The sequence below is a fragment of the Micromys minutus genome (assembly GCF_963924665.1).
Source record: "Micromys minutus genome assembly, chromosome: 9".
In the NCBI taxonomy this organism is placed as follows: Eukaryota; Metazoa; Chordata; class Mammalia; order Rodentia; family Muridae; genus Micromys; species Micromys minutus.
In genome coordinates, this window is record NC_137978.1 from 46436755 (window position 1) to 46460679 (window position 23925).

The window sequence follows — 23925 nt, forward strand, 5'->3', positions numbered from 1 at the left end:
TCTTTTTACAGGGGCAAAGAACTATAGAATTAGTATAGTGCCTGGCACCATAAAACACAAATACTGTTGAATGGTTTAGCAGTGCTGTTTTTTTCTCTATTAAGAACCAAAAACAAAACATTGTGAGTATTGTCACACCCTAGTTTACAGAAGTCAGGGTTTCTAGTCCTTAGGTACAAGGCAAGCCCAAACTATGTCCTTCCAATACAACCTTTTTGTTGGCAGGATCTGATGATGTAGCCCAACTGGCCTTAAACTTGATATGTAGTGAGAATCACCTCTGACCTTTTCCATCCTGCTCCTAAGTGCAAGGATTAAAGGCATGCAACACCATGCAAGGTCTTTAATACAAACTCTCTTAAATGAATCACTATTTTGCCTCTCAAAACTCCTTCTACTCCCCCAAACCTAGCAGACTCAAATAATACTAAACGGTACTAGAAGTGATGCTCAACAGGATCTCGTTTATTGAGAAGTGATTAATGGTAAAAAGAAAGGCAATGCCCTTTCCTCATTGGCTGAACAAGAAACTGAAGAAACATTCTCTACATGTTTTACAATATTTTCTCTTCCAAAATGCATTTCTGAAAACAAGTTTTTACCACCGTTCTTAGCTTTGAAATCAAATTAATCCTGACTTAATCGGTATAATATACAAGAACAGAACATTTCTTAGGACTCCTAGTACTTTACTTTGAGTAACAAAGGGTCAGAGAAAATGAACCACCCTTACAGACACAACCTTGGGTAACACTGTTATTAAACTTTCCTAGACAAAAATTCTTCATAAAAATTTTCTTCCAGTTCGGAAGGGAAAAATCAAATTCCCACTTTCTGGGGTGGACTCCCAAAATCTGCGCAACTCAAGTGTTCTCCAAGTGCAAATGTCAAAATGGGAGGAGGAAAGGGTTTAAAAATTAAGAGAAAATTGTATGCACTTACGGACTTAAAAATCCGGAAAAATATAGTAAAAAGACAAAAAAAAGAAAAAGAAAAAAAAAAAAAAAAAAAAAGAACCAAAGCATTATGCTCTGAATCACAACCAAAGCCAAAATAAAAGGGACATTTTTTACCTAAACTACCTAGAGGGAATTTTTGTTTAGGTTTTTCATTTTTCTTTTTTCCTTTTTTTTTCATTTTCCAGTTAAGTCCTATGTCTTTTGTGAAATTCCAATACTTAAACTGCAAGTTTGCAATTGTCTCTGAAGTCAATGAAATTAAGAAAAAAGTCCTAATTTTCTTGAAGGTCATCTTGTCCTCTTAGGATAAGGAGACGCAACCGTTGCTGCAGTCTATGCAGAACCGCTTTTTATTTCCCACGACCTTGACGTTCCTAAGGAGGTAAGAAAAAATTAAAATAGTTAGCTAAAAATTACCTAAATTAAAACTTTATAACCAAAACCGCCAACCTTTTACTCCAAATAAATAAAAATGAGTAATTTTGGATACAATTTTTACAAATCTTAACAAATAGCAAGTGTGACTGCATACATCTATAATCCCAGTATTTGGGAATGCTGAGGCAGGAGGATCATCATAAATCTGAAACTAGTCTGAACTATGAAATAAGACCTTTTCTGAAAGGAAATAATAAACATACAAACTCAAAACCACAAGGTTGTTTTTTTGTTTTTTGTTTTTTTAAAGGAAAAATGCTGTCCAGCTGTGGTGTACCCACCCACCTTTGATCCCAGTTTTCAGGAGGCAAAGGCAGATGACTTCTATGAGTTCCAGGCCAGCCTGGGTGGTCTACAAAGTGAATTCTAGAAGAGCCAGAGCTATGTAGAGACACTCTGTCTCAAAATACAATAAAGAAGTGCACCGTCCTAAGCATCCCTATTTTTTCCAGTGACCTTACAACCGTGGTTCTGATATTAATATGAATCTTCTAAAACCAGAACAACCCCAACTGGACTTCCATGCCCCAGGTACTGTAAATATTAACAATCTCCTACTTTCACTCCAAGACTAAGATACTTCTGAGGCTTATTTTGTTGTTTTAAAAGAGTCCAAACCCAAGCTGGTCCCAACTTAGAATCCTCCTGCCTCCGCACCCAGTGTGTTGGCATTACAGATGGACATACCACACCAAACCATCATTTCCATTTTAAACTAAACTTCAAAGTCACTTACCTGTCCAACTATCTACCCAAGAGGAAAAAGAACCAAAATTAATAACTATAAAATTAAGGACTATGCAGCTATTGTACCAATTCTCTTCCTACAACATGTTTCTTTGAGAGAAACTGTAAACAACTTTACTCGCCAATACTCAGGAGCTACAGAGGAGGGTATTCCCAAGGCAAACTGGATAGCCAAATTAGACTTGAGAAACTGCAGGTCCAGCAAGAGATCTGGCCTCAATGAATAAATTTAGAGCAACCAAAAAAGATACCCAAGTCACCTTTGGCTCTCCACATACTGTATGCACCAAAAACTTAAATGCAAAGTACCTTATATACATGTATAAAAATGTTACAAAGAGGCACTACTTCACAATAGAAAACATTGTAACTAATCCACATATTCTAATCTCTAGAAATCAGTTGCCATTCAAAAAGGAAAAGTTCCATCAATGTAATAGGATCATAAGTTTTAATGTTCCTAGAAGTCTGTCTCTCTCTCTCTCTCACACACACACACACACACACACACTCCTTTCTCAACTGTTTCTGCCACTGTGCCTTTGTTCCATGATGATCTTTAACCCCCTGAAACATAACTTAAATGGATTTCTTTTAGAAATTGCTTTGTCAGGCTGGAGAGATGGCTCAGTGGTTAAGAGCACTGACTGCTCTTCCAAAGGCCCTGAGTTCAATTCCCAGCAACCACATGAAATGAACCAAATAGAAATGGCTCTGTGGTTAAGGACTAGGGTTCAATTCCCAGCACCAACAAGGCAAGTCACAAAAATCTCTAATTCTAGTTCCAGGAGATCCAACCCAACACCCTCTTTTGACCACTTTAAGTTAAAATATACACATGGTACACACAAACACATCCAGGCAAAACACACACACACATTATCGGAGCAAGGCAAGATTTATTAAAAAGTATAAGTATTTAAAGAGGTGAAGCTCTGATAAGGAACAAGATATTCATCATAGACTCCTACCTGTGGTAAAACAAAACAAAAAACAGGATTTTAATACAACTTTTCAGATTTTATTCTCACATATATACACACACAAACACACATGCAGACATGCACGCGCATGCCTGTGGAGGCCAGAAGAAGATGTCAGGATCCCCTGGAGCCAGAGCTATAGTATGTTGTGAGCTGCCCAACACAGGTGCTAGGAACTAAACTCAGGTCCTCTGAAAAAGTTCAGCAAGTTCTCCTCACCACTGAGCCATCTTTCCAATCCCTTAACACAGGGTTTTATGTAACCCAATGTGACTTAAAATTACAATTCTCTCACCTCAGTCTCCCAAGTGCTGAAATTACAAGCACACACCATCACATCTACTAAAAATAGTAATGTGAAAAACCTTGAAGGTTATACCTTGTATGAAATGATCAAAATTAATATTCCGAACAATGGATTAACTCTCTTGAAATAACTAAGATTAAAGCACATGAAACCAAATAATCCTGGAAAAAAGAAAATTAGAACCAGGCAATGTGGCAAGCACCTATAATGGGCACACTTGAACCAAGGTGTTCTCAGCCAGCATGGTCACTATGCTAAAGCCAGACAACTGCAAAAAGCTGTATATGGGTAATAAATCTGTATTGCCAATGTAAATTTTCCTGGTTTGGATAACACTGGCTATATAGGAGCTGATTTGGCTAGTCTAGCAAACCAGCTTGCTTCAGGAATCTTGTCTTTGTGCCTGCTGGGTGGAGGAGGAATCCTAAAAACCACAAGGTGGCAGTATTCGATTCTACTCACAAACACACAGACCCAACTCTCTTGCCCCTCAATGGATGTCTCAAACAGCAGCTCACACCCAACTAAGACACTAGTACAGACAATGTGTGGTGTGTGTGTGTGTGTGTGTGTGCGCGCGCGCGCGCGCGCGAGTGCACTGCCTGCACAAATATAATTTGCAATCTAGGTTAGCATCAAATGGCTGAAATCTCTTTGCCTTAGCCTCCTAAAGGCTGAGATTACAAGATTGGCCCAACATGCTTGCCTTTAATTTAATACCTTATCATCTTTAAAGCTATCCTTTCCATGGGCTGGAGATGACTCAGTGTTAAGAGCACCGAGGACTTCCAGAGGTTATGAGTTCAATTCCAAGAAATCACATGGTGGCTCACAACCATTGTAATGGGAGCCAAGATCCTCTTCTGGTGTGTCTGAAAGCAGCTACAATGTACATAAAATAAAATCCTTTCCAGCGCTGGGAGTCAAAGGCAGGCAGAGCTCTTGTGAATTCAAGGCCAGCCTGGTCTACAGATGGAGTTCTGTACAAGCAAGGAGACCTGAGCTCAGATCACAAGACTCATTCATTGTAAAAGCCCAACAAGGTGGTGCATTATCTATAATCCTAGAGGGAAAGATAAGTTAGGACAGATAAGCAAATCCCAAAAAGCTCTCAATGACCAGTCAGTTAAACTCCAGGTCCAATGAGAAATGAATTCTCAAAAATAAGCTGGAGATCAACAGAGAAAGACACCTGACAACATATACATGCAAGCAAGCCAATCCATGCAAACCCATACAAAATATTCTCAAGTAGTCTTTATTTTGTGTGGTGTTTTATCTGCCTGTTTATCTGTGTGTTGTGTGTATATCAGGAGCCTTCAGAGGCCAGAAGGAGCATCAGACCATCTGGAACTAGAGTTACAGATAGTTATGAGCTGCCATGTGGGGGCTGGGACTTGAACCTGGATCCTCTGAAAGAACCAGAGCCATCTTTCCCGACTCTCATTTTTTAGTTTTCATATTATTTATTATTTTAAATATGCACGCAGGTATCCATGAAGCCCAAAGGACATTGGATGATTCCCACAATCTAAAACTACAGGCAACCAGTTGTCAGCAGTTTGACTTTTACTAGTAACCAAATTCCAGTCCTCTAAAAGAGAAGTAATGCTAAGTAATGCTAAGACATCTCTCCAGTCCCAATTTTCATTTTTAAAGGCAGTGTTGGTGATGCAGGCTGAGAATTTCAACCTCCTAGATAGTGTACTACCTTTCCCAATTCTGCATTTGGTCATTCTTTCTTCCTCTACTTTTTTCTTTTTGTGGTACTAGAGACTGAGTCCAAAGCTTTGTGCATGCTAGGCAAGCTCTACCACTAATCAATCTATTCTCTCCAGGCCTCTCTCTATTTCTAAGTGTTTATAAAACACAACTGAGTCATATTCACAATCAGATATAATTTTATTTCACACCCCCCCAATAAATAGTAATCAATTTGTACTCAAGTGCTACACCTGACTAAGCCTAACACTGTTGACTGGATGAATCCAACAGAAGAACCAGACTATTACAGGCCAAGGAGCACAGCTGTCAAGTTTCCAGCTTTAAAGGCTGAAATAGCTTATGAAAAATACCTTTTATCTTCCCATCCCCTCTTCAGTCATGTAACTGGCTAAAGCTCTGGAAACACCAAGATCAACATAGCTAGTACAAAAACATACATATTCCTCACTTTCCTATTTGTCTTACTATTTTAAGACTAGTATTTCACAGCCTAACTCCTGTAGACATTTAATTGAAACAAACTTGAAAATCCCAAATCTGTTCAAGTCCTTGAGTAAACTTGACAATTTCTCAGGTGTATGATAGATTTATTTCATATATGTGTCTACAGACACACCAGAAGAGGGCATCAGATCCCATTACAGAGCCACCATGTGGTTGCTGAGAATTGAACTAAGGACCTCTGGAAGAACAGTCAGTGAGTGCTCTTAACTGCTGAGCCATCCATCTCTCCAGCCTAAAGTAGAACTTTTGATGTGGAACTAAAAGTAAAACTTTAATAATAAAAGTATTATTTCAAAAATGAATGAAACTGCTTGCCAAGCTTGAGTATTTTCAGAATCCTTACCTGACCCTCTAACAGAGCTGCATGTGAACTGCAACAATTTCACAAACAATTTTATTACACAGGGCAAATTGGTACAAGCCTATAATCCCAGTAATTGGGAAGTGGAGGCATGATCATGTATGTTCAAGACCATCCTCAAACTATAAAGTGAATTAAAGACTAGGCTGAACTACAGTAAACCCTTTCTCAAGCAAATGAACACCCCTACAACCTTTAAAGTCACATATAGAAAATTCAGGTGCACTCAATTTTCAAGTTTAAAACTTACAAATGGGAATGAGGAACAAGACACTGGAAAGATGGCTTCTAATACCTATGGGGTGGCTTACAACAGTTTATAACCACACATCCAGATCTGATACTTCCCTCTGGTGTCTTCAGGCACTCATATACATTTAGCATATAATCTCACAGACACACTTTTAAAAAATGAATTAAAAGACATTTCAGAGCCAGAGGCAATGGTACCACCCACACACAGTCTCACTTGTTCTGGAGACTAAAGCAGGATGATCATTTGAGACCAGCCTAGGCAACACAATGGGGAGAGAGAGGAAGATAAACAATTAACTCTCTCCATGCTTGCCTCAAACTCCTGAACTGAAGCCTTCTACTTGCATCTCAACTGTAAGAACAGGAACTGGAGATCTATCACTGCACACGGCTCTTCATTTGCCTAGAGTGCTTCTCTAATAAAGCTTAAGTAACTCTGGAAGTGGAACCTAGCTACAGAAATAGCTTTACACCCTTTCAAACAACTCAAATGTTATCCTGGGTTGTAATCCCAGCATAAACTAAAAGAAAAAAAAAAAAAAACTTAAAACCAAAAAACCCATCTCAGTCCCAAAGATAGCAAGAGCTAGGTATGATGAAAGGCACACCTTTTCCCAGGGTTCCTGGGGCAGAGGCCCTTGAGTCCAGGACAACCATGACTACATAATGAGGGGGGAGGGGAAGAGCAGGAGATGGTCAGGGGGAGGGAAAGAGAGAGAATATATTCATCAGCAGAGCCAACCTCAATAGCTTGTTCTCTGACCTGCATGTGTCCTAACACCTACATCAATGCTTTTTTTTTTTTCAAATTAAAAAAAAATCTTGGGCTGGAGAGATGGCTTAGCGGTTAAGAGCACTGACAGCTCTTCCAGAGGTCCTGAGTTCAGTTCCCAGCAACCACATGGTGGCTCACAACCATCTGTAATGGGATCCGCCGCCCTCTTCTGGTGTGTCTGAGGAAAGCTACAGAGTGCTTACATATAATAAATCTTTAAAAAAAAAAAAAAACTTAAATCAGTATCTTCGGGGGATGAGGATTTATACTGTGATGCTCTCTTCACATATACCCGGTACCCACCTCCTTATACCTTTGCTGGATGGACCTTAAGTCATTTTTGATATAAATTACCCAGGAATTTGTCAGTGTCCTACTAGAGCTCTGACAATGAGGTGGTGTGACGTTGAGTTTGCGTGTTAATTAGGAGTAGCCTACAGCCTCCCCCTCACTCTTATGACATCTCAGCAGTTTGCATTCTTTTTTATTCTTGTTGCCTATCATTAAATCACAACCTTGAAACTTTCATCAAATGGACTCTAATTCCAGGAGATCTAACCCCTCTTCTGACCTCTGCAGGTTCCTGCATATGTTAAGTACAGATACATTCAGGCCAAAATATACATAAAACTAAATATTTCTAAACTATTTTACTTTTGTGTCATATCTTGTGGAACTAGGTGACTGTGAGTCATTATGTGGTTGATAGGAATTGAACCTGGCTCATCTGCTCTTAAATCTTTTGAGCCATCTTTCCAGTTTCATAAATGTTTTATTTAAAATTCATGTAGGGCGTGGTGGCCCACACCTTTAACCCAGAGCTCAGGCAGAGGCAGATGATCCCTGAGAGTGTGAAGCGAGCCTGATCTACAGAGTTCTAGCTAAACAGTGAGATTGTGTCTCCAAAATAGATAAATGAATACATAAATTCACATGAAGTCAAATCCTCTATCTGTATATTTAGCAAGCAGTTTCTGATGTTTGTTAAGATCCACAAAAAAACTAGGGATGTAACTATGCTGGTAGTATTCATTTTGTATGCAGAGTGTGCTTGGTTCAAGCTCCAACGCCACATGGGGTATAGTAGAAGAAACCTGTAATCCCAGAATCCAGAAAGCAGTAGACAATAAACTCAAGGTCATCCTTGCCCTATAACAAGTTATGGGCTATATGAGATCCTATCTCAAAAATTACAACCTGAAGTACATGGGGTAGATCCATCTTAAAGAAAAAAAAAAAAAATCCAGAGATACTCAAGTATCTTCACAGAAAATAACACAGTATAAAAGTCAATGATAGGGGGCTGGAGAGATGGCTCAGCAGTTAAGAGCACTGATTGCTTTTCCAGAGGTCCTGAGTTCAAGTCCCAGCAACCACATGGTGGCTCACAAACCATCAGCAATGAGATCTGATGCTTTCTTCTGGTATGTCTGAAGACAGCTACAGTGTACGGATAATAAATAAATAAATCTTTAAAAAAGAAAAAGAAAATGGTAGTGTTTGCACACAACCAACACAATTTTCTATACTGTTTAGGAACAATAACAAGGCTCTAAGTGAAGGAGACTTACCTCAGGGCCTTCTTTTAATAAGTTCTTTACTACTGAGTTAGACTACCAGACCTTATGTATTTTTAATCCAGTCAATCTGAATTGAGATACAGAAACCAGAGCTAGAGAATGGACTAAGTGCAAATAAGTTGAAAACTTTATTTCCAACAACTCAAGCTTGGATTGGCCTTTAAAAAATATTTATTTTTATATATGTGAGTAAACTGTCACTGTCTTCAGACACACCAAAAGATCCCATTACAGATCTGATGGTTGGTATGTGGGTGCTGGGAATTAAACTCTTAAGCACTGAGTCATCTCTCCAGCCCATCTGGGGGAAATTTTAAAGGTAGTTCCCTCCTCCATACTTTTTGTGCTTTATGCACATATACAGCCGAGAGTGTTGTAGGTGTGCTTGTCTCTGCTGGAGGTTGACATCAAGTGTCTTCTATCATACTCCACTTTTTAATTAAAGATTTATTTTCATTTAATTATGTGTCTGTGCAAGTGAATACAAGTGCCCTCAGAGAGCCGAGGCACTTCTCGAACTGATGTTACTGACATTGTCAGCCACCCAGAATAAACTCCTCTCCTCTGCCGTGCAGTACAGTACACACGCTCTTAACTGTTGAGCCATCTACGAAGGTTTTTTGTTCCACTTTAAAACACACACACACATACATACACGAACATGGGGTCTAAGGGATTGAACTCAGGTTGCCAGACACAGCACTTTACTCAAAGAGCCATCTTGCTGGCCCAGTGTCAGCATTTTTACACTGTTCTATAGCATTTCAGGTGACCTCATGTTCTAATTATCCTTTAACATCACTTCGGCTGGGGCTTGTTTACTCAGCAGGGTGCAAAGTATGACCCGGACACTTGAACCACCTCTGCTGGAGCTATCACTGTGTCCAGAAGGGGGCAGCAACAACTTTACTGTCAACCTCTGGCAAAAAAAAAACGATCTAAACTGCCACACTCAGTGCTTTTCTTTTTGGCTCATTTGCAGATTTTGAGATCCAGAGTGAATACAATAAGCAGAGAGGTATCACCTCTACTTGCCTTAATTCACCTGGCTTTTCTTCTGTCGAGAGCGACAGGTCAACAATGGCTCGGCAAGTAAAAGTGTTTGCCATCAAGCCTACTAACTTGAGTATGATCCCAGGGAACCACAATGGTATCAGAACTATAGCAAACTGTCCTGATCTACACATGCACACTGTGGCTCATGCAACCAACATAGGTGCACAAACACAAAATAAAGGACAATAAAAGAGCTACTATAGGAAAGTCCTTTATCACACAGTCCCTTGAACTAATAAATATTCAATGAAATGCTTCAAAAGCTGTAGCGGCCTCTACATCACTCCTGCAAGGATATCTAGGCCTCTTTGCCCATCCCCCACTAAACCCAACAAAAAAAGTAGCCAAGATGCTGAACCTGCAGAATTTTCACTCACATTCATTTCTTCTTTCCTTTTAGATCAAAAGTGCCATGTAGTCCAGGACAGCCTCAGAAGTAACTCTGAATGAACTTCTAATCCTCCTGCCTTCACCCTCCAATGCTGGAATTAGAGGTATGACCCACTCCATTATGCAGTGCTAGGAGTTAAATTTTGTGCAATCTAAGCAAGCATTTTACCAACAGAGCTACACTCCCAGACAGTGGAGAGAACCAACTCCCACAAGCTGTTTTCTGATTTCCACATGTGTTGAATATACAAATACACCCACAAACAGAATTGGACATCCATTCAGTGGTTTAAAGACAGAACTTCAAAGTGTTGAAGTAAGGAATAAATGGAAACCAACAATAAGTATGTTTTTTTTTTTTTCTTTTTCTTTCTTTAAGACAAAGCTACATTGTATAGCCCTGGCCATTCTGGAAGTCACTAAGAAGACCAGGCTGGCCTCAAACTCACTCAATCCACCTGCTCTGTATAAAAGCATTTGCCACAATGATGGGAAAGTATGGTAATTTTTGCCCTAATCATTTACTAAGAACATACAGAACCTGTATGCAGTATCTCTCACCTGCAATCCTAAAACCTGAGAGGATTCATTAGAAAAACTGATTCGAGTTCTAGGCCAGCCTGAGCTACAGTCAGGCTGTCTCAAAGAGTAAAATCAATCAACATGTTTTAACAGATTACAAAGCCACTAAAAGAGTTGTTCTGAACTATGCCAGTGAGATGGTTCAAAGGGTAAAGGTAACCCAGAGACCTACCTACAGTAGAGAATAACCCCCAAAAGTTGCCTCTAACCTCTTTCATACATTGGGGTGTGCTTACTCTCTCTCACCCAACTCTCTCACACAATTAAAAATGTTTTAGATACAAGTCTTTTTAAAAAGTTACAAACCAACATGGCTGGCCTGTAATCCCAGTATTCAGGTGCTGAGGATCACAAAGAAGTTCAAGGCCAGCTGGGCTAGAGACAAGGGGTTGCAGGGGTGAGAAACCCAAAAGATGCAAAGATTCACTAAAAACTACTAGAAATATAAAGCCAGACAGATAACGTGTTTGAAGATTTCAGGGTACTGAATTACATCAGGTGACAGAATGGTTCATAATAATGATTAGCAATAATAGTGGTCTATACTTCAGTGTGGTCTGCCAAGATACAAGTCTGACAATGTGAATTAAGAGATTACAGTCAGTTGTGCATGGACAGGAAGAGCAACCAATAGAGCAGGGAATTCTGACTGAAGTGGAAACTGCTAGCAGTCTTCTTGAAACCCCATAGTCTTCCCACAGAACATCAAAAGGCAACAGGACACAAGTATAATCAAAGCTTTAATTTTTACCAAGTGTTGTTCTCCAGTCTAAGAACAATCAGGATACTCAATTCATCTATGTCTTTACAGACGGTTTTGGAGATGAACCATTACCTTTTTATTTAAGGGAGGAGGATGCTGAGGGTAGAACCCAAGATTTGGTGCATGCTCCCCAAAATTCTACTAGAGTTACACCCCCTCCCCATAGACACTATTTAACAACTTTCATTATTACATTCATTCCAGGAAGTGTTAAAGCTAGTCAGTTCTAGGATTAGAATCTTATACCTAACTATATTATAAAGTTCATCATCAGAACTGAGCTGACTCAGCAGAGCTCTAACTCAGTATGAATAAAACCTTAAGTTCAATCCCAAGCAATGTAAACAGGACTTGGTTGCATTGGTGGTAGCTATAATACCAGCACTTGGAAAGTGAAGACAGAGTATCAGAAAGTCTATCTCAATGGGTAAAGGTTCTAGCCACATAAGCCAGAAACCTAAGTTTGAGTCCATGAACACAAATAAAGGTATAGTGAGAACCCACCATGTATCTATGTTCCCCTACTGCCGTGTAGGCACAGACACACTTCACACATGCACACAATCAATTAAAATAAGCCTTAAAAAAAAAAAGTTATGGTAGTTCACACTGGTATCTGCTAAAGGATGCACAGGCAAAAGGACCACAAGTTCAAGACCAGCCTGGGCTACATATTTATTAAGGCTAGAGAGATAGACCAGCAGTTAAGAGCATTGGTTTTGCAGAGGATCAGGGTTCAAGACCCTGCACTCACTTGGCAGCTCACAACTGTCATAACTCTATGGTTCATAGACATGCATAGGAGCAAAAAACCATAAATCTTAAAAAATTTAAAAATAAACTAAAATATTAAAATTAATTTCAGCACTGTGTATGTTGCTGCATGTCTTTAATCCCAGCACGGGTCCAGATCTCTGTGAGTTCAAGGCCATCCTGGTTTACAAAGTAAATTCCAGACCACGGAGGACTGCACAATGAGACTCTGTCCCAAAATTCAGACAAAAAAGTTAGTTTCACAGATTCAAAGTCATTCTCAGTAAATAATTCTCTAAACTATAAGACCCTTTCTCCTGAACCACTCCAGTGAATTTAATCCAATTTAGTGTCTCTCAACTAAAAGTCAAAATAGATCCATGCATGGGCTTAGCTAGTGCCTGAATGTTTCCCTAGCATGCTCAGGTCCTCATTCCATACAGAGAACTAGTTTAAAAAACAAACAAACAACAACAAAAACCCTGGGTTCAATCACCAGCAGGATAAAAATTAAGTCAGCATAAATGAACAGTAAACTCATTTCATGGAACCCAAAACCCTCTTTTGGTTTCTGTGTGTAACAGGCTTGAGTGTAGCCCACATACATACATGCATGCAGGCAAAACACCTGTACACCTAAAATAATAAAATATGAATAAGCAGCAAGCAAGGTGGAAAGATAGGTCAGTTGTTAAGATCACTAGCTGCTGTTCTTGAGAAACTGGGTTCAATTTCAACACCTACATGGTATAGCTTACAACTACCTGTAATTCCAATTTCCAGGACACCTAATACCCTTTTCTGGTCTCTGCAAGTATATATGTGTTGCACATACACATGAAGTAAAAATAAACTTACAAGCCAGAGACTTGTAAGATCTCCTTAGAGACTTAGAGACTCCTAGATCTCTGTTCTAGGACAACCAGGGATACACAACCAGAAAAACCCTTGAAACATCAAATGTCATGGGTTATATGCTTGGCCTAGGAAATGGCACTATTAGGATGTGTAGCCTTGTTGGAGGAGGTGTGTCACTGTGGATGTGAGCTTTAATACCCTCTTCCTAGCAGCCTTCAGAGAAGATGTAGAACTCTCAGCTCTGCCTGCACCATGCCTGTCTGGACACTGCCATGCTCCCACCTCGATAATAAACTGAAACTCTGAACCTGTAAGCCAGCCCCAATTAAATGTTGTCTATAATCTATAACTTCTAAGACTTGCCTTTGGTCATGGTATTTGTTCACAGCAGTAAAACTCTAAGATACCAAACCAAAAAAAAAAAAAAAAAAACACACAAAACAAACACCCCCACTGTAATCCTAAATTTACAAATACATAATACTCCTAGAGCAAGCACTGTTTCAAATAAATTAGTCTATTTGGGATCCATTTTCTATCACTCTTTCCACTTGGTAAAGAAAAATCAAGAGAAAGTAACTGAGTAATGTTAATACCAAGAGATCAATACCTTTTCTAATGTTCCGTTTTTGGGGGGTTTTAAAAATATTTTATGTGTATGAATTTTTGTAAGAAACAGATGTAGTGTTCATACATGCCTGTTAGTTCCCCTGGAACTGTGGTTAGGGATCAGTTATGAGTCACATGTGGGAGATAGGAACTGAACTGATCCTCTCCAAGAACAGCTAGTGCTCTTTAAATGCTGAGCCATCTCTACAGCCTCCGATACTGTTTTTAAAGTTTTATATAATAAACAGTAACTTTCTTACAGCTGGGGGTGTGGTTCATTGACAGAGAGCTTGCCTAGCATATACTTGGTTCAGTCCCTATGACTAAAAAGAAAAGACCAAATAAAGTGAGCATTATAAAGATGAAAACAAACTTCTGACAAATAACATTGTCAACTGTCAGAAGCAGGCAGATTTCAGGGCAGAAACACCAATTCTTGAAAATAACCAAAAAAAAACAAAAAACAAAAACAAAAAACAAAAAACCCCGACCAAAGACAGACCAACTCCAACACAGAACTTTCATTCTTTTCTGTAATTACATCCCATAGTCCCTTTCCATCACACCACCACTCCAATTATCCCTTTCTACCTTTACAACCACCTGTCCACACCAGTTCAGCCTGCATTGTTTCTGCTCTCCACTAATGCTCACATTCCTTCACACTAGGGTTCAAAAGACCAATTATCCTCCCAGAAGACCTTAAGCTGCTAAACGACACCATTATTTACAGAGCTTTTATTAACCATTCAGTCACAATACCTTTCTTATCCTTTCTAATGCCTTCTCCTTCCCCATAGTCTGAAGGATAAGCTCCTTTACCTTTTTAACACTTTCTTCTTCCTCTTGGCGTTTCTCATAGTGTGAGAAGTCATCAAAAATGGAAGTGGTGTGCTTGTAGCTGGCTATGATTTTCAACACCTGCTTAGCTTTTTCCAGAGGCACTTCCTGAGTGTCCCTAGAGTTGGTCACTGGTTTATTCTCGTTGTTCTCTAGACGAATGTGTCGCAGTTGGCTATTGGGAACGTCCTTCACAAAAATCCATCTGACATCAAAGCGACCCTTCCATTTGTCCTGGGACCACACACCCGCACATGTGTTGTAGTCCACAGCAGATTTCATCTCTGCAACTCCACAGAAGTGTCCACTGCCGTTGACACTGAAAAGTAAGTACACGGGACCCTTCCCGTTCATGGAACGATAGGCAGCATCCAGTCTCTTGTTGCCATGCTCTGTGCTGCACCAGATATTATACTTAATGGAACGGTGGATATCGTCCTCAGAGTAGCTCTTAATGATGAAAACCCGGCCGTGTTTCAGATTCCAGTCGAAATCTTTAGGGTTATAGTTATTAATGGACCGAAGTTTCTCCAACACTGGGTGAGGCTCTGAAGGAGTAGATCCAGAACCTGCCTGAGACTGTCCTACTCCATTACCATCCACCCCATTATGACCGAACCCACTGCCACGGTTCCGAGGTGCTACCCAGCGAGTTGGCTGAGCTGCCTGTTGCTGGACTGAGAGCTGAGCAGGCTGTGGTGGAGGTGGAGGCAACGGCTGTGTCTGTTGCCCTACTGATGTCTGAGCCACTGGTGGACTATTGTTGGCCTGCTGTCCTACAGGCTGAGGAGATCCCTGGGTTGGCTGACCTATATTTTGAACCAAAGCCTGTGAGGGGGCTTTTGCCACAGGACCCTTGTTATCCCAAGTTCCAATATCCATGTTATGTTTTATTGGGGGCGGTGGAAGACTTGATCCTGCAATGCCATTCTTGGTCTTCAATTTAGGTTGTTGTTTTGCAGGCTTGCTAGCAATATCAGCCCAAGATGCTGGTTTTGGAGGAGCAATAGTAGCTGGAGGCAAGCTGCTAGAAGCCACAATGTTACTAGTGATGGACCCACTACCAACAGCAGAACCTACAACTTTTGGAACACTGCTTGCAACTTCTGTGCTACCTAGTTTCAGTGCTGCCATCCCTTGGTCTATAGTATTCATGCCAGGAGCTTTATTGAGGGTCTCATTGGCAAAAGCTGACTGTCCATCAATCATGGCTCCACCTAAGGAGCTGGGTGCATAAGCATAATTGCTACTATATCCAGAGCTTTGAGTAGACTGTCCCTGAGAACTGTTATTTCCCCATGCTGAGAAGTCAATCCCACTGGGGAAAAAATTAAAACCATGCTGACCAAGAAATGGAGTGCTACCTAGGGCTCCTGGTTGCCCAAACATTGCATCTGGTAGAAAGTGGGGCTCTCCGTTGCTCAGTTGTCCATAAGAAGTTAGATAGGGCATGGCTGTGTCACCTCCAGTAGACCAAGCAGCTTCACCCAAAGAATAGGAAAAGCCAATGGAGGGGCTGTAGTAACTGGGTAAGTAGGAGTCTGACATGGCAGTATATGCATTATTCTGTGGAAGGAAAAAAGGCAGATACATCAAAATAACATATATATAATATAAATAACAGAACTTTTCCTTCCACACCAATCACAACTCAAGGATTTGAGCCATCACTACAAAAGGGAATAGCCCATTTACATGATCTTTCCATAAGCTTTCTGGCATTTTTCACCTATATGGAATATATATGATGTGGTAACTGAACTGCTTAACCCTTTTGGCTGCTGTTTTTCACATGCTACATAGTCCAGCTGATTTCAACTTAAGCCTCCTGCCTTAGTTCTAAGTGTTGGGGTTATAGGCATGTCACAGCATATCTGAGGCTCTGTGTAAACATGTAAAGTCAAGTTGACATATATAATAAAAATACATTATGGTAGTTCTTTTTGGAGACAGTCTTACTAGGTAGCTTCTGCTATTCTGAAAAATTTTATATAGACCAGGAAGTGTGACACTGGGGCCAGACAGATGGCTCAACAGTTAATAGCATTTGAATACTTCTGGAAGGTCCAGGATTGGTTCTCAGCACACCCATGGCAGCTAACATGTTACTCCAGTCCCAAAGGATTTGATGCCCCCCTCTGTGAGTGTGCAGTACATGATATATTTGCAAGCAAAACATTCATATCTATCTATCTACCTATAAATAGGTATTTATATAGATACATACATACATACAAACATTTTAAATAAATAGAAATGGTGCTGAAGATCTGACTGCTCTTCCAGAGGTCCTGAGTTCAATTCCCAGCAACCACATGATGGTTCATAACCATCTGTAGAGAGATCTAGTGTCCTCTTCTGGTGTGTCTGAAGACAGCAACAGTATACTCATATAAATAAACATTAATAAAAATTTAAATAAATAAATAAAAAGACATGTGCCACCATGCCTGCCGGTTGTTGCCTAGAGAAGTTTTTACTACATAGCTGGAAAACCAGGCTGGCCCTTTTCTCTCAGAGATCCTCTGGCCTCTGCCTCCCAAGTGCTTAAAAGCTTAAAGACTTACATCACCATGCCCACCTTTTATTATTCCTAACAGGATTTTACTCTGTATCCCAAAGAGGTGGGACATCTTCAATTCCTGATAATCCTGGTCTAGTGGAGATAATGTCTTAATTAAAACTTAGTTTTGGGGGCTGGAGAGATGGCTCAGCGCTTAAAAGCTCCAACTGCTCTTCCAGACATTCTGAGTTCAATTCCCAGCAACCACATGGTGGCTCACAACCATCTGTAATAGGAATGACCTCTTCTGATGTGTCTAAAGACAGCTACAGTGTACTCATATACATACAATAAATAAGTCTTTGAATTTTGCTATATGATAGTGGTACATATCTTTGATCTCAAGAGAGGTAGAAACAGGCAAGTCTCTGAGTATGAGTATGAGGCCAGCCTGGTCTACAGAGTGAGTTCCAGAACACCCAAGGAGACACAGAAAAATCCTGTCTGGGAAAAAAAAAAAAAAAGATGGGAATTACGGATGACCAGTGTTTCCAAGCAAATGAGCCAGGCTTCATGGCACATAATCCCAGTAATTAGGAAAAGTGAGAGAAGGGTACAGGCATGGATGTAGAAGTCAAGGTCTTTCTTTGCTGTAAGTTTAAAACCTAACAAAACCAGATAATATGCCCAACAAGAACCTGGTGACCTCTTTTGACCTCCACATGCACCAGGCACACACATGCTGTACATACATACCAGCAAAACACTCAAAAAAACATAAAATTAACAAATCCTAAAAATGAAGGCCAAAAGATGGTTCAAAGGGTAAAGATATTTGCAGTCACACTTGATATCAGGAATTCAATCGCTAGCACTCATATGGTGAGAACTGGCACTGTGGAGTTGTCCTTACTTGTACACACATGCCACAGCAGGCCCACACCCACATAAGGAGATATGTAAGACACAAAGCCCAGTGAGATGGCTCAGTAGACAGGCTCAAGAACCTGAGCTAGATCACTGGAACCCACATTGTGCACAGAGAAAGTTAACTTCTACAAACTGTTCTCTGCCCTCCACATCTGTGTGGTAGCACACACACACCCAGTCCAGTTCTTTTGTGTGTGTGTGTGTGTGTGTGTGTGTGTGTGTGTGTGTGTGTGTGAGCATGTGAGTATACACATATACAAAACAAAAAGAACTAGAAATCTCAAGTTCTAGTCCAAATGTCTAATCTAAGCATTCTTGCCTCATAAACTAACTATGTTTACTAAGTAAACCATACAATAATCTGGAAGGGAAATAGTGGCTTCCAAATTCAGAGAGGGGAGTTTAGTTCCCATTTTATTTCACCTATAAAATAAATGGCTACCATTTGAAACTCACACTACCTTTCGCATTAGAAGTAGAAAAATGTGATACAAATAAGTCTATAACCTTAAATAATCAGCATAAAATTATGTACTGTTACTCTTCACATCAAGGATGCAGATCATTACTATTCAAAACCCTTAATCATTCTTATCTTAGTTTGTGATAGTTTTTAATTTTTGGGTTTTTTTTAGGTTTGGGCTTTTTTTTCCTCCAAAAAACATGCCCTAAGAACTGTTGGGCATGGTGATATGTGCTTTTCATCATCCCAGCACTGGAGAGGCAGTCAGTCAGGTAAGTATCAACTGGAAGCCAACCCAGTCTACATATACATAGTTCCAAACCAGCCTGGGTAACACTGTTAAAACCCTATCTCAAAACTAAGTTAAATGAACCTACAGTGTACACAATAAGCAAGTGAAAACAAGTATATAGTATATAGTAGCATTGATCCCATAAATATATAATCTAATTCAAAATAGTAGGCCTTAGTCAATGGTGCCTTATACCTTTAGTCCTAGAATTCAGGAGACAGAGGCAAATAGATCTCAGTAAGTATGAGGCTAGTCGAGACTACCTAGGGAGACTTCAAAAAAGATTTGGACACAGCACACATATTCAATTAAAACACACACACACACACACACACACACACACACACACAACCACCTCATAAATTACCTTTTGAGTTTTTTGTTGCTGTTATTAACAGTCCTGGCAGCCCTGGAACTCATTTTGTATAGCAGGCTGGCCTCAAACTCAAGAGACCCATCTACCTTTCTCTACCTCCCAAATGCTGGAACTAAAGACTCACCATGCACAGGGTGGCCCAGAATTCTTAAGACCAAACTGGCCTCAAACTCAAAAGATCCACTTGCTTCTGTCTCCCTAGCCCTTGAATTAAAGGCATGAAGCACAATACCCTGCTCTGTAAATTACTCTTGACGATAAACAAGAAAAAAGAAGTAAAACAAAAAGCAGCCACAATTCAAGGTCTATAACCACACCTCAATTTCTTTTACAAGTCATTTTTAAAAAGCTTCACCTTCTCTAAGAAAAACAAAATGTTCTTACTAGCACAGATTATGCCAAGACATAGGTAAATGGCTATACCTGAAATGGCAAGTTCGAACACGACACAGAACTCTAAATTACACAATACTTTATAAGAACTACCTAGAATAGGTCCTAAATGCTCCCACTTAGTTACAATAATTAGGAAAGCAAACTACATCATTAACAGCAACTATTAATACTTTATTCCTCTACTTCCATTTCTGCCCTTTTTTTTTGAATGGCCATTTGGCCAGTGTGGAAACTTTTGAAATCACTTTCTAGATAGTTTTTGTACTCTCAATGTGAAAATTTTTAGATAATTTTTAAATAGGCTATCTCAAAAATCTTATAGGCTAACCAGGCCAAATCTGAATACACACACAATGCCAAGTTACTGAAAATCAGCTATATTTCTCTTCTACAGAATAGGTTCAAATTTTTATATAAATGTTCCATGAACTTAAGCTATGCTATAGCACCTTAAAATCAAAATCTTTTCTTTTGGATACATTTATCTGTGAACTAAAATTTTGTGGCTGTCTTGAGATGGGAAAACAAAGTTGGTGAATCAAGCCATTTCCATGTGCATGGTTCACATTAGGAGTATCTAAATACATATGCAACTAATCTTCCCATCAAACACATTAAATGCATCTCAAACTTTTCTTGGTGGCAATGGGAACTATACTAGAAGGACACACTGATGCATAAAACCTCTACCACTAAACCCTGACCTGTACTGCAAACATTCTTGGTCTGAGTTTCAACTGTGTTCAGTGTTTTAACCTCCTTAAACTCCATTTCATAAACACATCAGCCAAACGAGCTAGGAACAAAGTTGTTCTCTATAGACACTAAATAACTGAAAACTCAAACAAGCAAGCATCCCACTCTGTCTCACTTTGAAACAACTTTAATACACAAAGAGCCTCATTAGAGACTAAAGGGACAGTCATTTTGTACAGGTGAAGTTCGGGTGACTATTCACTAGAATTTCCTTGGGACAGTATCATCCCAATTTTCATAAAGGACAAGGTTTTGCTTTCTTTAGAGCTTCAGCTGAACACTGGCCCATATTCTTAAGTTTTGCACTGATCCATTCCTGGCAAGAGGCAATTAGGATTCCTGCTCTCACGTAACCAATGTTATCAGTACTGTGGTTTCAGAGCACATGCTTTGTTGACCACACAGGGGATAGTTCTAATAAATGTTTTATTTAGCAAACTAATAAGTTATATTAGGAGAGTTAGCCACCACCCCCCCAGCCCAAGTGAGACAGACTTACTGATAGGGCAGAGAAAGTGTATCAGTTCACTGTCCCCTCAGATCCTCAGATAATACAGAATGATCAACTACTCACCGGCCTTGCCTGTGGGCTCAAGTAAGGTTCGAAATCATCATCGTTTAGACCATCCTTTTGATGCACAGAACCATTTTGTACTAGGGGGGAAATGTCAAATTAGTAATGTTCTGGTTCAACGAGCTTCCTTCCAAATCTGTTAATTTACATCCTCACCAGGAAGAAACCATGCTAGTTCAGAGAGCCACTTAGTTTCAAACTCCCGATGAGCGCCAAGGCAGAACCAAGATTCGACAGTGAGAAAGTCTCTCCACCCCAGGCAAGCTGATCTTTTTAAAAGGTCAGTTTATTGGCTCCTTCGAATTTCAATTCCCTCCGGCTTTCTCTACCCCCTTCACAAGTGAGTTACTTCCAGAAAGTGATCCACGAGGAGGGAAAAACAAAGGCCTCCTAAGATCTACGGGAAACTAAGGACCTGGTGCTTTTAAAAATGCATTCCACCCCCACCCGCTCATGAATTACTCGTTGTTAAGGAAAAAGCTGCACGCCAGCTGCAGGAACACACCAAAAGGGTCGAACGCCCCGCGCGAGGCACCTGCGAACTGAGCGGCTTCGGAAAGGTCCTTTCCCCGGGACGCGTCCCCGAGACACCGCCCCCACTGCCCGGCGTACCCCTCCCTCCATCCAGGCCGGCAGCCACCGGCGGAGCAGGACTTACCTTTGTTTCCTTGACCTTTTGGTCTCTGCGGGAGGAGGCGACGTCCCCGAGCAGCAAGCCGTCCGGGAAGAAAACGGAAAGGGAAAGACAAAATGAAAGCAGGGCCCGAGCAGGGAAGAAAGGAGCAGGGCTGGGGGGGGGACGCATGGTGAGGGGAAAGCGCGGAAGAGCGCTAGACCGGCGAATCAGCCGAGCAGCGCCGGCAGCGACACGAGGGAAGAAGGAAACGAGGAAGGGAAGCCCGGGCCGCTAATGGGAGGGAGTGCGGCGCTGCCGGCGAGACCTGGGGAGGAGCGGAAAGAGCGGGCCAGGAGGGGAGGCTCAGGGCGCGGCCGGCCTGAGGCCCAAATCCCGGCCCGAGAGAGGCGCCGCCGCGGCCGGGCCAGGAGCGGCAGGCCCGGGCCTAGTCGGGCCCCATCTCGCCTCACACAATGGCCGAGACATGCGGGCTGGGCCTGTACCTGCTCCAAGAGGCTGCTGGCCGACATGGCTCTCGGATCCTCACTGGTAACGACGGTGGCGGACTCCTCGTCAGCACGGCGGCGGCGGCGGAAGAGCCCCGGCGGCGGGAGCAGAGGGCGCGGCGGCGGCTTTTGTCCCTGACACTCGGAGCCTCGGCGGACGCAGCGGAGACACAGCGCGCGGCTAGGGCTCCGGCTCCGATTCAGCGACGCTCTAGCCGGAGAGCTCAACGCCCGTCTCTATGCTCTGGCGCGCGCGCCCGCTTCTCGCAGCCGGAATGTGGGAGCCGAGCGGCAGAGACGGGCGGCGCGCGCGGCGCGAGCGCTGACTCTCACATTCACTAACCCACGCGGAAGGGGCCCGGCGCGGAGCATCTCGGGAAGGTAGAACCGTGCCCGTGGCGCCCTCTGGTGGGCTGGAGGAGCGGAAGCGGCGCGCGCGCGCGCGGCCTCCCCGCCCCCCACCGCCGCTGCTTTGGGCCTAAGAGCACTTGGGTGGCCCGGGTCGCTACTGGAGTTCTTTTGACAAACACCTAGAAAAAAACTGCTTTGTCTTAAGAAAACACGCAGAAGCGCATTTCTTAAGGTTGCAGAGGCTTCTGCTACATGCAGGACTTGATCCCTAATTCATAACTGCATTTGATAACTCTGCCCCCAATTTCAAAAGGAACCAGAAGAGAGATCCTAAGAGCTCATGGAGAAAACTTCACAGAGATGCCCAGAAGACACCCGCGCCCTTCCTTAGGACTATTGTCACCTTTCTTCCTCAGGGACTCGCAAAAAGCACTACTTCCACTAAATATTAAAAAGCCGGCCCTCGTTGTCCTGCACACAAGACATATTTACTCCTTTGACTTTTGAGGGGGGAAAAATACAGAGTCGCTTGGGAGAGTAGTCAGTGACCCCAAAATAATCTATTAAACTCTGGACTTTATTTCCAAGAAAAAGACACCTCACAATGTCACACATACTTCCACAAAGTCTGCCTGACCCTAAGAGAAAATATTCTTGATCTGAGGTCCGGAAAATGAACGCTATTCCAGTAGGTGCTGCCCACAGGGCTTTGTTATTAAGTGCTTTCCGACACATTAAACTTAGACACTTTCAACAAGTTCAAAGTGGCTATCAAACATTGTAACAGCTGGGGGAAATCGAGATTAAGCATGCTGCCGAAGTTGCCAAGCTATTAAATAGATCCATGCTTTTGACACAAAGAAGCACATAATATCATCTTGCAACTGCTCGAAAAGAAATTATGTATTCATGAACTGAGATCCAGATCCGGAGGAGATCCAAAGGATGAGCAAAGACTTTTTTTGTCTGTAGGATTAAAGGCATGCATCATCCAAATGCACTTTTAATTAAAAAAAAAATCATTCTGTACGGGATATTTAATAGTAGGTTTTGTTACTGCAAATGGTAGATTCCTGAGCAATGCAATATGTTCTACCTAATAGCGTCTGCTTCCAGATAGGGAAGGTTTTGATCTGACAGACTCAGGAGGAAAAAGCCAAGATTCTTGGATTTTTACTTCATAAATTGCTCAGAGTGCAAAGCCTTCCTGTTCTGCCAGTCAACCTCATGGCCCAGTATGTGAACTGTATCAGCGATTGCTTACACTTGGAGGCAGCATGATTTTGTAAAAAGAGAACTAGACTAGAAATCATCTCCTGAGAGCAAGAGAGAGTCTCAACACTGGTCTCCTGAGTCCAGGTACAACACTAGGAAAATTATTACACCTGTCTCAGATTCCCTTCCTTAAGAAAGAGGATACTGCCACCCGCCTAACAAGTTTGGCATGTAAATAAAGGTTTAAAAAAATTGAAAGTAAAGATAAATGGATAAGTTGAAAACGTTAGGAAATGTTGGGTATGTTGTAAGATCCTTGTGTGATCTCCTTAAGAGGTGCGGGTGGGAGTGCTTCTGATGGTTTCTTCGGGGACAGGGAACCTTGATTAGCTCCTATGAGATCACCTCTTCTGCAGGAGTTTCCAGTTAAATACTATAACATCTTCGTGGGGGAAGAGTAAT

General features: G+C 41.4%; 1 protein-coding gene across 1 annotated transcript; it reads right to left on the reverse strand.

Moving 5' to 3' along the window:
- Window positions 1-455: 455 nt before the first annotated feature.
- Window positions 456-22089, reverse strand: YTHDF2 (YTH N6-methyladenosine RNA binding protein F2). The gene is made up of 5 exons (XM_080921067.1): window positions 21895-22089; window positions 21434-21458; window positions 20776-20855; window positions 14468-16051; window positions 456-1333 (listed from the first exon to the last, which is right to left on the reverse strand). The coding sequence occupies exons 1-5, from the start codon at window positions 21919-21921 to the stop codon at window positions 1310-1312; spliced, it is 1740 nt and encodes a 579-aa protein (XP_080777193.1). The 5' UTR covers window positions 21922-22089; the 3' UTR covers window positions 456-1309.
- Between the last annotated feature and the right edge of the window lie 1836 nt (window positions 22090-23925).

What these genes read in the sequence shown, in the direction of transcription:
- YTHDF2 (XM_080921067.1), bottom strand. Translation starts at nt 21,921, where the DNA reads ATGTCGGCCAGCAGCCTCTTGGAGCAG. An exon ending in TGAGCCCACAGGCAAGGCCG is followed by an intron (nt 16,052 to 20,775) that starts GTGAGTAGTTGA and finishes TTCCTTCCACAG; the next exon opens with AATAATGCATATACTGCCAT. An exon ending in AAGAAGAAAGTGTTAAAAAG is followed by an intron (nt 1,334 to 14,467) that starts GTAAAGGAGCTT and finishes TTACCTCCTTAG; the next exon opens with GAACGTCAAGGTCGTGGGAA.